A 17,721-nucleotide genomic window follows, 5' to 3' on the forward strand; every position below is an offset into this window, starting at 1 on the left:
CATGGTAGCGTAGCTCTGACAGCTTGACGGATTAGGAGCTGGAGGCGGGGCTTAGAGAAGGGTAAATTATGAGTATATAGTCCGGACTAATCACACACCTGTGTGAGGTCACCACGGTTGTGTAGGTTTTTTTTTATTAAAGTTCAGATATCTCATGAAATCTGAACTATCACCAATGAAATGGTAACCGTGATAGTTCACAACACGATTAAAATGGAATGAAATCAACAGTTTTGATATTGCAGGCAGGTGGTGAAATAGTCATGAAATGTGATCTATTGTGTTGGTGTGCATGGACACCGGTCTCGTGGTTTCATGGTTGTGGTTTTGTTGCCTAAACCAAATGTTTGTGACAGTTTTCTTAATCCTAAATACGTGGTTTTGTTGCCTAAACTTTACTTTACGTAGTTGTTTTCAGCGCAACCACGATGTATTTCCACTATAGTGATTTTAACATAATGTTAAAGAGTTTGGAGTGACACGAAAAATACTCCCAACGTGTGCCCCTGTGCATGAAACCAATTGCGTTTTTGGTGACTACCGTGTTGCATATTTGTGATGGTGGAGCTTTAAAACCAGCATCCTGATCTACACTGACGATGTAAAGGCACCGTTCATATTTTGGTCATCCATTTTTCATTATGCATCATCTCTAAAACACTACAAAACATGAATCCCACCTCATTTGATTCTTTTTTTGATTCTTCCCTTACATTCTACTCGGTGATTTGCTCCTCTTTAAGTTTCCGCTTCATGAGTAAAAACCAGGTGATGTGACTTTCTGACCACATGCGGGGCTGAAGAAGGAGGCCGTTTCCGCTCCCGCAGATATAGATCTTTTCTGTAATTACCAGAAGGCCGGAGCGGCTCCCGTGCTTCACTGAGTGGAGCTGGCAGAGGCTGGAAACACTGGTTAAGCAAATTGGTATTTAACTGGAAACTCGCTGGCCTCCGAGCGCTGCATTATTCATCACCTAGACAAGAAAGTAGCGCTTCATACATCCCTTCTGCAGCAGCAGCCTCCAGAGCTGAGCGAGAGAGAGAGAGAGAGAGAGAGAGAGAGAGAGAGAGAGAGAGGAGGCGGACAGATATATAGGGCAGAGAAATAAAGCAACTCGGTCCACAAGGAGCGAATCCCCGAACACGAGCCCCGACCATCCACACACACACACACACACACACACACACACACACACACACACACACACACACCAATTATTGGTTTCGCTGTCAGTTTGTTTCTGTCAGTTTGTTGCGTTCTGAAGGGACTTCTTCAGAGATGAGTTTGCTTTTTAATCAAAGTGGCCCAGCAGCCCAATTGTGAGTTGTTGTTTTTTTTTTTTCATCCAGCCTACTTAGCAATTTATTTATTTATTAATTTATTTTCCTCCCAGTGCATTGGTGTGTGTGTGTGTGTGTGTGTGTGTGTGTGTGTGTGTGTGTGTGTGTGTGTGTGTGTGTGTGTGTGTGTGGTGTATTATGCTGAAAATGCAGACGTCCAGCGGATCTCTGGAGCGGTGAGGAAGGATTAAAAGAAGCAACCAATCCCCCCCCCCCCCCCCCCCCCCAAAAAAAAAAAAGAAAAACTTAAAATGTGTTTCTGTGCTCGGAGAACCGGGACGCTTGCACTTGAAATCATTGATTATTTTATTTTTTTACATTATGCCATGTCAGCAACATTCTCCTCACCGGTTTATATAATCTGTTGATTATGCACACATGCTATGCTGTACCTGCAGCGTGCATCCGCCACCGACGATGGGGAAATGCATTGAGGAATTATTTTGAATTTCTGCACACATTTTTCTAACGTCGACAAGGATCACGAGTTAGATGCATTTATTTGCGTTATTACGTCTAATAGGTTTCCTGCAGGTTGTTCGCATATGCTTGTCCGTCATGTGGACGATCCAATAAAACCAGACCAGATGAGGAAACGATCTGTAGTTCAGGTTTGCGGTGATTAGAAACAATCCGGGCCTTCTCGCGCAGCAGAAAGCAGAACTCTCCTCTCTGCCCGTCAATACATTTACTTTCATTAAAATTGTACTGTAACTAAATGCTGAAGTTTAGCCGGTGTCCGTCCGAGAACCGGGGCTTCATGTTGCAGCCGTTCGTTTCGGGCATCCTGTCAGTTCTGAAGTGCATTATTGATGAGACATGATTAGAGGAGCCCGTACCACTGCGTCTCTTTGAACATATTCCTCTGAATTAAGTGGAAGTTCGTATTTATGTCTTGTTTCTTCCAGTCGCTTTTCAAAATACAGAGTGCTGGAGTGGTTCTGCTGGGTTAAAACTCCAGCAGGCCTGTTTTTTTTTTAATTTTTTTTATTTTACATATGTTTCTACTATCTTCACTTAAGAGTGAGCAGCAACACATAGATCCATTTAAATATGGCTTGTTCACATCATCACCTGCAGATGTTTTCCAGCCACCTCTGAGGCCGTTTATCTCTCCGGCCACGATGCAGATGTTTCCGGTGTTGACGGTCAGGTGGGTGTCCGGTGGTTCCGCAGCCTGCGGGGGCCTGCGGGCCCCGCGGGGCTCCGTCATTAACTCCCACCGCCGGTTTCTTATTTGGTGAATCGATGCGGTGATGATAAGCATCCACCGGCGGCTGTTTGTTGAAGGGCTGATTTATAAATAATTCCGATGTGTGCAAGTGCGCGCGCGCGCGTGTGTGTGTGTGTGTGCGCGGTGGCGTGCATGTTCATGTGTGCGCGAGAGGGAGAATTAAAGGAAACATGTCGCTGTCCAGCTGTCCAGCGTGCTGAATATTGAAGGGTTTTAATGTTTGAGATGAATAAATATTGATGAATAAATATACTACCATTACCATAAAATCACGACACTCAAAAATAATAATAATAACAATAATAATAATAATGGTTGATTATTATTAATATTATTATTATATGATTTGTGTTTTTCTCTTATTAAAGACATTAATTAAAGATGTTTATTTTCTATAACTTTATTTTTATTTGATTTGATTTATGAATACAAAAGACGAAACGTGTAATGTACAAACACTTATTTCCAACATGGTTCTGTTTTCGATTTATTTATTTATTTTTCATCTTTATTCTCATGTGTGTCATGTGTTTATCTGAATTAATCGGTTCTAGTGTCTTCAGTGTTTCCTGGTAATATAAGAGAGACGAAATTAAAAATAATAATAAATAACCAGCCAGCACCAGCAGGCCTCAACGTGTCCACAGAGTCCTGCAAGAATTACACTTATTCTGAAATCTCTTCTTCACTTCTTCTCCTCTTTTTGAACGAGCGTGTTTGTTTCCTTTTTTTTTTAAATAATACAGCCTATAAGATGCGCACGTGCATTCGCTCGCGCGCACACGCAGCACAACGATGGCGGGGAGGCCCTCTCCTCTCTCTCTCTCTCTCTCTCTCTCTCTGTCTCTCTCGCTCTCTGTCTCGCTCTCTGTCTCTCTCTCTGTCTCTCTTTCTCTCTCTCTCTCTCTCTCTCTCTGTCTCTCTCGCTCTCTCTCTCTCTCTCTCTCTCTCTCTCTCTCTCTCTCTCTCTCTGTCTCTCTCGCTCTCTGTCTCTCTCTCTCTGTCTCTCTGTCTCTCTCTCTCTCTCTCTCTCTCTCTGTCTCTCACTCTCTGTCTCTCTGTCTCTCTCTCTCGCATGAAATAAAGATGCAGGTCGTCTTTTGGTTGGAACAGAGACTCTGACTCATGTAAACTTTACGCAGTAAATATACTGTCGGTATAAACTGAGCGTAAACGCCAAATGAATATTTAAATTGCGGCCGCGTGCTACATTATTGATACGAATTGGAAAAAAATCGCATATTTAACGTGAAGCTTGACACAAACGAGACCGAGAGGCGAAGACGAGGGAGTGATACCGGAAGTGTGACGATGAATTCATTATTATTGATCATCAGCTGCTCAATCGAACCAGTCAGGCCTCCACTGTATCAATAAATAACGGAAATGTGAGTCATACTGTATTTCATTTTATTTTCTCATTTGAAATATTATTTGTATTATTAATTCGATCTGGACTGTGAAATGGAGAGGCCTCTTCTTCATCTTCCTCCTCCTTCTTCTTCATCCTCCTCTTCTTCATCCTCCTCTTCTTCTTCTTCTTCATCCTCCTCTTCTTCATCCTCCTCTTCTTTATCCTCCTCTTCTTCTTCTTCTTCTTCTTCTTCTTCCTCCTCCTCCTGCAGACTAAAGAAGGGTTTCCCAAGATCTGGGATTCCTGTTGTGTAAATATTGATACCGCTGCTACGATATTGTTATGGTTTTCATAATTCATGCCATTGCATTTTTCATTGCGTCTGAATTCATCCAGAGGATCCTTCAACAGTTATAGCCTGTATGATCACGACATAAAATAATCATAATAATGTATCTATCCATCTATCTCTCTATCTATTTATATATATATATATATAGATAGATGGATGGATGGATGGATGGATGGATGGATGGATGGATGGATAGATAGATAGATAGATAGATAGATAGATAGATAGATAGATAGATAGATAGATAGATAGATAGATAGATAGATAGATAGATAGATAGATAGATAGATAGATAGATAGATAGATAGAATAATGTACTGCATCTCCAATATATATATTATATACATTTCACCATATTTATATATATTTTTTAAATTTCCTGGACTGATTATTATTTGTTCTTCCAGGTTTGTGTGTCTCATCGTGGCGATGCTAATAGACCGTCATCGTGCTCTCCGCCCGTTAAGCCTGATAACCGGGTCGTTTGATCACAGCCCGGCCCGCCCCCGATGCTCATTAGGCCTGATTAGTTATACAATGTTCCTAATTACGGCCGCCATGTTTTAATCACCGCCTCATATGCATCGCGTCGTCAGCCACACACACACACACACACACACACACATCCAGATCCTTCGTAGATATTGGAGTGTTTGATTTAATATTATTTCCTGGTTTTCTGCAGCAAGAGTCTCAATCTTGTGACCTTTGACCTCCCTACAGGAGGACAAGTTATTCTTATTTCTGTTTTATTTGAAGCATATCGTCCAACTCTGATACACCATGACACGCTGCACCGGGGACGAGGAACTGAGGCTTCCCATCATGCTCTGTGTGTGTGTGTGTGTGTGTGTGTGTGTGTGTGTGTGTGTGTGTGTGTGTGTGTGTGTGTGTGTGTGTGTGTGTGTTGCCCCCCCCCCCAGAAAAAATGAACCCCTCCATCAGACCGCTGAAACGTAGGATTTATCCACGAACTTCACTGATAAATATTGCATCAACAGAATTGAACACTTCCACTGTGTGTCAGCAGCGTGTGTGTGTGTGTGTGTGTGTGTGTGTGTGTGTGTGTGTGTGTGTGTGTGTGTGTGTGTGTGTGTGTGTGTGTGTGCTTGTTTTTTATCTCCATAACGGAACACTAACGGGGGTCGATACCCCTCAAGATACAATAAATAATAACCACACGCACACCTGGGCTCCAGGTGATAGACGGCCTCCGTGCTGCAGAGGGTCCTCCAGGTGAGACACAAGACAATGTAGAAATCCGTAGAAGAAGAAACTCCCTACAGACACAACAAAGAACCTTCTTTAAAAATGACTTTTACATCTTTGACGGACACCATACAGATCAAGATATAGATTAATAGAGCTGATAGATTAATCACCAGGACAACTTAAGGCAGGACACAGTCCACAGCCCTCCTCTAAACACATCCAAACGTACAGAACTACACCTTCTCCTACCGAATGCTCTGACTCCCACATACAGTTCAGCAGATATTTAATCTTGAAGAGGATCGATTTCAAACCGTGGTACCGGTCTCATTATCCTAATCGGGTACCTACTGACGGTGATAATCTTTAGTAATAATCATTAGTATGAACGAGACTAAACATTCAGCCCGGCATTGTTTCTGTTTTCCCGCCTAAACCTGTCGCGACACGTGCTGCAGGACGAACCGGTCCACAACGTCTCGGACCCGAGGCCGTTCGGAAACACCCAGTTAGAGCAACGGAGAGCTGGAGAGCTCGCGAACATCCTCCATCTTGGCTGTAAGCTTACTGCACATGGCTGCTTCTTCTTCTTCTTCTTCTTCTTCTTCTTCTTCTTCTTCTTCTTCTTCTTCTGCTTCTTTTGCTTTTTATGGCGGTTGGCTAACATCTGGAGTGTGGATTAAGGATAATAACTCTCTAATACGAAAACCAAACCAAACCAAAGAAACATAAATAAAAAAACTTATTTCAACATACTATACTACGACTTATTATGACTCAGCCCACTTTCTCCTCTTTAAACCGCCCAATCAGAGCCTGCTTTCTCCTCTTTACGATGATAATAATCTCTTATATGTATAAATATGTGTAATAATCTCCTCCTCTCGTCTCCCTCTCTCTCCCCTCCTCCTCTGTCTCCTCCTCTGCACACCTGAGACACACCTGAGAGGTTAGAGGAGGTCCACATGACATCATCATGACTTCATCACCATAATGGGAGGAGTCGCCCCTTCGTCGCGGCGTCCTCCAGCCTCTCTGATACCGTCCTCCGTTCACGTCCCTTAGTCTCCTCCCACTCGGGGTGGTCTTCTCTACCTGAGCTCCCAGAGCTCCCAGCATGGAGCCGGACCCTGAAAACACCACAGAAGAAGAACTCGTCTTCCATCTCCTGATTTCCTGACACACTTTACATTGTCGGTTTATCTTTTAGTGTCTATTTCATGGAACACACCTCCAGAGACGCGGGCAGTAGAAATCCGAAGACAAACCTTCCTACAATCAATCAATCAATCAAACTTTATTTCAGACTCAGGGTCCAGATATGACAAATACTTCGAATGACATACACAAACAATTAAAGTACGGAGGCCGAGCAGTGCCTTACAAAGAGACAGACCGATGTCTCCACAGACTGGTAGCGTGTGCGACTAAACCTCATCTCATTTTCACATTTATACATCAGATTTCTTAAAAGCGTTTGAGAAGTATTGACTCGTGCAGCCGCAAACATCTCGCTGGCACGGCTCCATCCCGGTGTCTTTAGCAGTATTCTCATGGCGTCATTAGAAGCTACTCGAAGTCTCTGTGAGCTTTATTTGTTCTAGTTTGACCACAAGTGTGCAGTAGAGTGGTGTACAACATGCTCTGAACAGAGACCTCTTCACTCCATCCGTACACACACCAAACTAACGCCAGGGACTGTTGCGCATACATCCTACGACATAGAAATATCATTATCATCGGTCATATGTGTTCTGTTATAAGATGAACAAAATATTTTACTTCACCGCCGACACCAAGATTGTTATCAGACAATTTCAAGTCAGGGGACTTTAGACATTTGTCCTCTTTGGATCTACAGAACAGGCATTTTATTTGATGTCATGTTCCACACACAAACACACACACACACACACACACACACACACACACACACACACACACACACACACACACACATACTTTGTCTTAATCCCCAACACACACACACACACACACACACACACACACACACACACACACACACACACACACACCACACCCTCCCCACAGTCTGGTCCCGTTCCAGCCACGCTGTCAATTTGCAGCCGGCTGCCCCATGCTCCACTGCAACAGAACTGGTGTGTGTGTGTGTGTGTGTGTGTGTGTGTGGTGGTGGGTGGGGGGCTATGTTTGCATTAGTGTGTGTGTGTGTGTGTGTGTGTGTGTGTGTGTGTGTGTTTGAGAGAGAGAAAGCCATAGTAATGTAACAGAGGGCTGATTCTCCAAGGCCCCGGCGCTGCACTCAAGACTCGGAGCTTCATTAAAATTTCATCGCCGCAGCGCTCGGCCAAGGTCTATTTATGAAAATGCGCTTCCTTCGCTTCATGGAAAACACAAGCCAGAGAGTAATCTGAGAGAGAGCGAGAGAGAGAGAGAGAGAGAGAGAGAGAATTAACAGCAGCCAGCAGCTTATTCCTATAGATTCTGGTCCCTTCTGGGCCGCTTGTGTTCTATCACTAAGACGATCCACAAAAACCTGCAGAGACCACTTTCCAGTTGACTTGATGTTTATTTCTTTTCGCGCGGTATGCTGAATGAGACTGAATCGCATGTCTTCAAACCGCAACAAGGGACAAGAAAAACAGTCCGGGGTGTTGCATTCAGGGCCCGTTCTTAAAGCTCTATTTCTGGATCCGTACACAGTGAGATTCTTTGGTACAAAAGTGAAAGCTTCAGACTCCACCAGTGAAAGTTTCGTGCAAAGATGACTGAAACTGTCTGTCTCCTAACAAAACGTCTTCATATATCACTAACATGCTTTGACATGGACATAGCAGAGAGCTGCAGGGACGACTTTTCAGCCATCAGTCATCTATTAGCTTCAGTGGTGGTGCACATTCCCCTTTTTTTTAAAAACCTTATTTGTTCTTGTGTTTCTCCAATCGGAGCGTTTACAGAACAAACTACTTCCTCTTGAATTTTGACCCCTCAGCTCGTATATATATCCAGTGTGCAAAGGATTGTGGGTCAGAAAATCATGCTGCATGATGCAGAAGAACATCCTGGTATTGTTGGCATTTGACATGCCGTGTTTTGGGACATACTGAATCGTTTTTGTGGTATATTAAATAATAGGACTAGCAGCAGGTCCTGATACCATTAACGTCAATGCGAGACGTGAACGTGAACACAGATTATGAGCGATTCTTTCCCTCCATTGTCACCAAAGTAAATATTGGAACCACATATCTTCCGAACATTCATTCTGACACGCTGCTAGCTGTGAAACATGTCGACTACCACTGGACTGTTAGTGTTTTAGAAGTGAATGAAGTCAAAGCTCCGAGTCTCTGTCATGGTGTTTGACGTTCTGAACATGAACACAGATAAAAGAGTTGTTCAATAGGATACAAAACGAAAAAGTTAGGTTGAGGAAAAACATGTTTGGGCTTAAAATAACATTCACACAACGAGGTATTGAACACCAGCCTCACGTTTGAGAGTCCTTTGTTAGTTGGACCCATCCGCCTCCTCTCCACCATTACAGGTTTCTTCACTTGGTCTGACCACTGCATGGTCACGTCAATGTGTTGCATTTGTTTGTCCACTATGAAAAAGGCTCCTACTTAACTTTCCGTTGGCTTTGTTCTTCGTCCTGAGCGACACAAACAAACCGGACAATTTGTGTCCATCTACACGAAACCAAAAGATTCCATCTTGTGACTAAATTGGGCCACATGCTGATGTATTCCACCCACTCATTAACAGCACATAGATCTGGAAAGTACAACTAGTTCAGGCTGCTTTCTCCATATTTGGTTAAAGTCCTCCCTTCTGTTGCCAAACTCTGGGTTTCGTTTCCTAAACTTAACCAAACCTGAACTACAGAGGTGGTAGAACAGAAAATGTACGATTTCAGAGAAAATGGCGACACTTGTCTTTGTTTTCTTGTGATAACCAGCCTTCATATTCGCCGATGACTTCAGTGTTTTCCTTCAGGTCGGACATTCATTTTGGGTTCCTGAGTTTGCGTCCCACAACTGAACCTTGAGGCTGAACATCACGTCATTCCCCATTGGTAACCACCAGGACGTAAGCTGACTGAAGTTTAAGCATGAGAGGACGTGAGTGTGTGTGTGTGTGTGTGTGTGTGTGTGTGTGTGTGTGTGTGTGTGTGTGTGTGCGCTCTTGTTTGGATCCAACACATGAAAAACACAGCGGAGGAAAACGAGGCCTCCCGTTTCTTAATTATTTAAATCAAACAATTAACCACGGCCGTCCTGGGAAAAGCTCTTCTCTCCGCTCATCCACAACAAACAACAACAGCCACTGTGCTGGGTGGAGTCTGGAGGACGGATCACATGGACAACACCGACCAATAGAGGGGAAACACTGGCTTTTTTTTGTTGTAGTTTTTAATTATTAAAACAACTATTTTTGAGTGTGCAGGTGCTGTGCAGCTAAAAAAGAGCGGCATGGTTCTTCTAAATTACAGCATCCTTTTGTTTTAGTGCATTTCCTGTTGAATTGTTTGTCCGGTGAAACTCAGAAATATCTAAGACGGGTTAAATAAACCTGCATGCACCCGGGTCAGTAATATTTAGAGGGTTATTTAACTTTCTCTCACTTCATGTAGAAAATGAAACCACTTGACAATGAATAGCTTCATCACTCAGAAGTTAGTTTGTGTGGTGAAGGCCGTTTTATACGAATATTTTGGTGTTATACAATAAAATACAAAAACTAACTTCTACCTACTTATAGGTTTATTTAGGAAAAATATAGCAATACAATTACTTATTTTGTTGTTTTGTATAATTTGCATCCCATCACTTTGTCTGAAGAAAGGCTTGATACTCTGTTCACATTGATTACACTGTATATTATGTATAATTCATAGGCTTCAACTGGAGAGCCGCTCCACAATTAAACTTTGATGAAGCCATGTACGACATTCTTTGTTATAGACCAACATGCCAGCCGCTGTCTGCTGGCTAAAAAAATATATCTGTAAATATTGACAAATGCACAGTAAATAAAACCTCTGAACTTAAAATATGAGAAGGATACATTAACAAACACATCAGACATTTGGTAATATTCTATACGATTAAATATATCATATTGTTAAAATTGTAGTCGCCTTTTGTTGGTTTATTATAATTTTTTAACACATTTTTAATTCACTTATTTTCTTGCATGTACTTTTTATGATTGTATTCTATTTGATAAGATAATATAACCGTTTTACTACTATTGCTGTTTTTATATTGATTATACTTAAATGATAATTGTATTGTTTCTTAGGCTTTGGATGTAAATTGTTAAATTGTTAAATTGTTAAATTGTTGTCTTTTCTGTTGTTTTCTCGGTTCCACACTTAAAACTTGAAGCACTTTAAACTTCTCTGACCTCTGACCTGTATGAAAGGTGCAGTTTGATTGATTGATTGGTTTATCACTTTACTTTATTCCTTATTTGCTGTTCTATTAAGTCATACCCGTTTTGTTTGATGGCCTGTGAAAGTCCTTTTCAGAGTATTATTTTATATTTTTGTTCTTCATAGAAAGGTTCATCACGTCAAAATAAATACAAGGAGGCATATTCTGTCTAATGCACAGGAAGATTTGGGTTTCCCTTATAAAGGCTTTTTGAAGGTGTCAATATTCTGTATATCAAATATTAATATCTTTATGGAGTCTGTGCTTCTTTTTAGAACTATCATCCAAATCACAAACAACAGCCCTGAAACTTTTCAATTCACCTCAAATTGAAAAGTCACTCTCCATCCAGTCATCTGAACCAAAGGCGAAAACTTGTGACAGAAGATGAAGTTATGAACCGTGATGTTTTGCAGCTCTTAAAGGCCCATATCTCGGGTTGCTCCGGTGGGGATCGGGGGCCCGAGCTGCTGTTGTACGACAGAGAAAAGCAGCTTCTTAACAAACACTCGCAGAAATCAATAGTATCATAACAGCCGATATTTATTATTCATTAATAACGAGTTTATGGGCCGAAACCACCTGCTGAGCCGAGGAGAGAGGAGACGTAACATATATGAAATATGTTTATGTATAAATATATGTTATGGCTCTCTGGTTCCAACTGAAGTCACTTTTCATTTGTTGACAGATGTCTGTTTTCATAATGACAGTGTTTGTTCCTCTGTGAACGAACACTGTAAAAAGTGAGGCTGTGCAGATCATGCACACGTATACGTGCTTTTATTTTGTAGGTTCCCACTATTTCTGCTCTTGTAGGATGTTTTATTATAATTTTTTACTCATAAAACACTTTGAGTATCTTTAAAATCGCGCTATAAATAATAATAATAATAATAATAAGTATTGATAGATGTGTTTAAAATATTTTGTGTCTTGTACTTTCAAAATAAAGCGTCATGAGGAGGGAGATTCATGAACACAAGTGGACTGCACGTATCCCCCATAATGCACTGCTTTGCAATGTAAAATTTACAATTATTTTAATTGCTGTTGTTTTCTTGAGCTCTTTTGCTGCAGCTTTGGATTTGTAGGTTATGTGACATCAATATAAATGTTAGTATATTAAAATATTATATAAAATATTAATATATATATTCCTGTCATTTGAAAGAAGTTTAGATGTGCATAACAAATATTCTCTATGATTGTAAAAAAAGAGTAATATTGGATTAATAGTTAACATAAGAGCATTGAGAATGATGTATTTAATGTATATTTTAAAATGTCTTTGAGGGTTTTTGTTTTCCTTCTGAAATGTACACGTGATGCTGTTTCATAAACCCAACATGTTTGCGTTTATTTGACTTCTCAGGCCAACAAAAATAATAAAAAAGATAAAGACTTCAACATTTCCCAAGAGTCCAGATGTTGAAAACACAATTTAGACCTTCATGTTGAATTTAAGGAAAGTTTAGAGCCGAGCACTTCACTAAGTTCACACACTGGTTTTGGTTTGTGGTGTGTGAGGCGGACCAGGACCTCTTGTGTTCTTCTGGAGAAAATAAAATTATATTTGTTGAAATTAGGATAATATCCCTCTTTTAGTTTGAACTGCCTGAACTAAATAAATAGAAGAGCTCGTGTTTGAGCGGGAAGAGAAGCTCCTGTTTGATTAATTTTCCTTCATAACTGCATATTACTTTTTGCTGGACATTGTTTTCTGGTGGTTGTTTCCGGGCTCCGCGCGCTCTGAGCTTTCAGGCTGGTGGAGCTCCCTCGCGCGATAGAGACAGAGAGTAGAGTCTTCATATGATCAATATTAGAGTCACTCAAGTATCAAATCCTATTCATCACCGCCGGGAAGCAGCTTTCAGACGGACGGACCTCCTTCACCTCCACGCGGCTCCCGTTTCACAGCAGCAGCTGCTCTCTGCGCGAGCGCACCGACTCTTTCCACGGACACGCGAGCTCATGTTGCAGAGTCCATTAAATGTTTAAAAGAAGAAATGACTAACACCTCTATCAGCAAACACGCTGGTGAGAAAAAGCGGATCGATTTATATGCTTTAAATAAATGTTATATAGTAAATATGTTTTTTAAAATTCCCATCGGACCCCAAAATACCTGCTTTATTTTGTTTATTTCGATTTCTTTTATTTTCTAAAGAAAGTGTGTCAGAGGAGGAAGTAAAACGTGCACGGTTTATTTCAGCTTCTGTCGCTTACACAGACACATTTAAAGCACACTTTCACAAATGAAATATGGTTTTTTTTTCTTCTCCAAAATAAATTAAGTTAAAATAAATATAAAGAAAATAAACAAAACAAAAAAAATAACGTTTTCTCAGAAACAATTAAGTATAAATAAGGCCGATTATTTCCCTTCATCGAAATATCTACAAAGTGCGCTCCACAAAGGTGTCAGTGATATTAACAATAACAATAATAATAATGCAAAATGATTCATTTGATGACGACACAAAGAGAGGAGATCAACAACCTATGAGCAACAATAATAAATAATGATAATTAAATCATAAATAATCATAATTTGATTGTCAAAGCATCCTTGCAGTGAACTTGAACATACAACAGTTTACACATCAGTGACTTTTCTATTTCATCTTTAAACTGGTGGAAGAAGAACAAAACGAAACAAACAAAAACATTCTAAAATAAAAAAAACAATGAATTGATGCTACTCGACTTTTTTTTTCTTTTTCTTTTTTGTGTGTGTGTGTGTTTTTAAATCACCATGAACGTGCCAACACTTGCATAATGAGGTAGCCACACAGCTATATACCGTGTGAATGTGTGTATTCGTGCGCGCGTGTGTGTGTGTGTGTGTGTGTGTGTGTGTGTGTGTGTCTCTTCTTATTGCAATGCATTCACTTGAGGGGGGAGGAAGGGGGAGGGAGGGGGGGTGTTCATATTTTTGGAGCCATAACGCGCAGAAAACTCCCCCTGACGAGTGAACCTTCCAGTGGATTACAGAGTTACTGTCCGGCTGGTTCAATCTGCCGCCCCCCCAAAAAACAAACAAAAAAAACAAAAAAAAAACTACTGAATTCCCGACAGAAACAAACACGTGGGAGTAAAAGAGCCAATACATTTCAATGAGCTTTTCCACACACGGAGGTGCAACGTATTCACAGATATGTACAATGATAAATATAAAAAAGCTATTCCGACTAAAGGATTCCCGTCATTATTATGCGTATTATTATTTGTTTTGTACAATAATTGTCATATGAATGGATGAGACGGTTGTTCCTCCTCTTTTCTTTTTTCTTTTTTTTTATCTCGCGGATCTCTGCGGAGAAGCATCAACATGTGAGAGTCTCAAGTTTTTGGACAGTGTCTCAGTCTTTGTCCCGGTCCCGGTGCTCCGTCTCCACATGTCAGAATTATAATAATAATAATAATAATACAAAAAAAGGTACACCGTTGAATCCAGCTGTTAATGAAGCTGCACGAGGCTGAACAAAATGGAAAAAAAAAGGTTCCTGGTTTTACTGAGTGGAGGTCAGCGGTCCAAACCAGGTACTCTGAATACTTTCTCCTCCTGCAACACTGTGATGAACCGGAACGAGGCGTTCAGTCCGGGGTTCAGTCCGAGACATCGGAAGCGTCTCGTGTTTCAGACTAAGAGACGAGACGACTCGTTAAAATGTGACGTTTTTGAATGGGACTCTGGTTGTTGAGTCGGACAGGTCCGGTACCATCAGCAGGCCCAACGGTGTACCTTATTTCTCTGACAGTGTGTGCGGCAGCAGCTCGTCTCTGACCCCCCCCCCTAATGATGGTCTTAGTGTGTCGCAGAAAACTTCATTCGTTTCTGCTTTTGCCTCTGATTGCAAAACCAAACCCGGACCACGTTCTTCTTCAGGTCCAGTTTCTCGGCGATCGCGGCGATCTTCTCCGACGAGGGCCTCGGCTGCACGGCGAAGTAGGCCTCCAGGGAGCGCTTCTCCGGGGCCGCGATGGACGTTCGTTTCCTCTTCTTGTCCCCCCCGTTGAAGATCTCCGGCTTGGACATCTTCTCCCTCTGCGCCCGCTCCGCCTCCTCCAGCCAGGCCTCCAGGATCGGCTTCAGGGCCACCATGTTGTTGTGCGACAGCGTCAGGGACTCGAACCTGCAGATGGTGCTCTGGCTCAGACACCCGACCCCGGGGATCTTCAGGTTGGCCAGCGCCGAGCCCACGTCCGCCTGCGTCACCCCGAGTTTGATCCGCCTCTGTTTGAACCTCTCGGCGAACGACTCCAGCTCCCGCGGGTCGGGCTCCGAGTCCAGCCCGCCGCCCCCCAGGGAGCTGTGGGACAGCGCGTGCTGGTGCATGTTCATGGACTGCTGATGGTGGTGGTGGTGGTGCTGCATGTGGTTGATGGCCGACATGTGGGCGGCGTGGGCGGTGTGCGAGGCCGAGGAGCAGACGTCCGAGCCCGTCATGCCTCCCAGGGAGATGCCCGGCGTGAGGTGGTCCAGCAGGTCGCCGTCCAGGACCTGAGCCGACTGGTGGTGCGCCGGGTGGTGGTGGGAGGTGAGCACGGACGGGTGGTGCAGGTGCGCGGAGGAGGAGGTCGGGGTGCAGGCCATGCTGGTCATGGTGGTCATGGTGTGGTAGGTCGCGTCCGGTTTGAACGGGTGGCTCTTCTGGGCCACGATGTCCACCGCGGCCAGAGCCTCGGCCCTCTGCAGCAGAGTCTCATCGAAGCCGGCGAAGATGTTGCCCTGAAGCTGCGGGAGGAGCGGAGGGAGGCCGGTTAGAGCAAATCAACACGTTATATTTCCATGTCTAATAATAATAATCTTAAATATGAATTATTCTCATTTATTTGAAAAGACATTCATGTTGAAATTATGTGGAAAACAATATAAATTAAGTTTTAATTCAAAATGAATCTGAGCAACGAAAATACATAAATATCCACTACAGACCCGATCATCAAAAAGTGTATTTATTCTAACTTTAAATATCACGACACGTTGTATTATGTTACACTATTTCCACACGTGAAAGCTGTTTGAAATAAAGCGGCCTGTTTGTTTTCAGACAATAATTAAAATCAGTTGTTTTTTTTCACGTGCACTTTAAATTCGTTTTCTTGATTCTCAGAAAATGAAATGTAACGCAGCTCCATCACCGCGAGTGTGTCAGACAGACATATTCATTTAAAATTCATATTTACGATCTCCTGAATAATTTCTACGGACAATGAAATGAGACCAGTTTGAATATGAATGGAGGAAAATATGAGATAACGCGCGCTCGGAGAATCCTCTTCCTCGTTCATCTTGTATCCTCTGCTATCACTCCCACTCACGGCTTCTCACACACACACACACACACACACACGCGTCTACGCGTCTTTACGCACCGACTTCGTGTCCTATATTTGGGCCGCTGGTGCTGCCTGATCCTCTCCATCATATCCATAATATTGAACTCAATATCTCATCAGATTTTTTTGTTTTGTTTCTTTTGGCAGTTACATTGTAACGCTTCTGTGTCCAAACGTGACACCTCTCTCCGTCTGATTTCTGACTTTAGGAACAACAACACGGTTTTTACGATCCAAAACAACCGGTTTAGTTATAGTCTGTAAGCTGACGTGGACTCCATATTCTAACTGGACCACAGAGTCACAACGTGTCACATCTAGTCATTTGTAAAAAGTCATCACAATGACCGGACCGAGTCTTTTCTCTATATTATAGAAGTAATTTCTCGCGTGGCTCCCCTCACGCTGAGGAGCTTTTGGTTTGGAGCTGCAGGAGGACACGGACGCGTCGGACTCACCGATGGATTGGGCAGACAGGCCCTGCGGATCGCCTCCGAGCTGGAGTGCAGAGGATTGTACTTGGGCTCGTGGAGGATCGGGTGCATGCTGAAAGGCTGCTTGCTGTTCATTGACATCATGATTGCGGATCTGAAGTGGGAGGAGGGGGAAGGGGGTCCTTGTACGTCTTCCTGGGTCAGCTCCGTCTTTGGGAGATTGTTCTCTTTAAAAATAAAAGAAGAAGAAGAAGAAACCCCGAAAAAAAGTGGTTAAAAAACAAACCGGAAACAGAGAAGGAGAGGTAACTCCTGCGCTCCTGCGGGTCTCCTGTCTCCTCTCCGCGTGTCACTGACTTCTATAATAGAGACGCTGCTCGCCTCCAGCTCCTATATTGGAGCGCCGCCTCGCGAGGCTACTCCTCATTGGTGGACGCTCCCTCCCCTCCCTCCCCTCCCTCCCCCCCCCCCTGGATGCCTCCGCCAATTGCGTGAGGCTCCCCGTGCTGTAGCCACGCCCCCCCCCTCACCAAGCGTGCCTTTCTGGCTCGAGAGGAGAAGCGAGGAAGGATGCTGACTGGTTGCACTGTAAAAAAATATATATATATTTACATATGTATATATATATATATATATACACACACACACACACACACATATTTGTTGAAATAACAGAAAATAAACACCTGAGAATCTCAGCTGCACAGAGACTGAAGTTGATCTAAAAGTTAAATAAAGATTTAAGAGAATTTAAAGAAATGTATTAGTTTGTGTTTCAGTGTCTCATAATCATTTCAATAATGTCATGATTTTTTTTTTTCCCACCAAATGTTTTAACTTAACAAGAAATAGTTTGATTTTGTTGTTAAACGTCACGGAGACATTTTGGCCTGAAAACGGTCAAAAGAACGATGAGATATTTGTTTAGTTATTCATTCTTTATGCATCTGTACAACACGTCATACGAACAGCAAATATGACTGGACGCAATTAATCTGTAGGGTGAGACACACACACACACACAC

General features: G+C 42.5%; 1 protein-coding gene across 1 annotated transcript; it reads right to left on the reverse strand.

Moving 5' to 3' along the window:
* Positions 1-14,727: 14,727 nt before the first annotated feature.
* Positions 14,728-16,840, reverse strand: pou4f4 (POU class 4 homeobox 4). Its single transcript, XM_068736598.1, has 2 exons — positions 16,721-16,840; positions 14,728-15,657 (listed from the first exon to the last, which is right to left on the reverse strand). Exons 1-2 carry the CDS (start codon positions 16,838-16,840, stop codon positions 14,728-14,730), a joined length of 1,050 nt encoding a protein of 349 aa, XP_068592699.1.
* Between the last annotated feature and the right edge of the window lie 881 nt (positions 16,841-17,721).

Source organism: Cebidichthys violaceus, unplaced genomic scaffold, assembly GCF_023349555.1.
Source record: "Cebidichthys violaceus isolate CVI_PGR_0920_01 unplaced genomic scaffold, fCebVio1.0.p SCAF_70, whole genome shotgun sequence".
NCBI lineage: Eukaryota > Metazoa > Chordata > Actinopteri > Perciformes > Stichaeidae > Cebidichthys > Cebidichthys violaceus.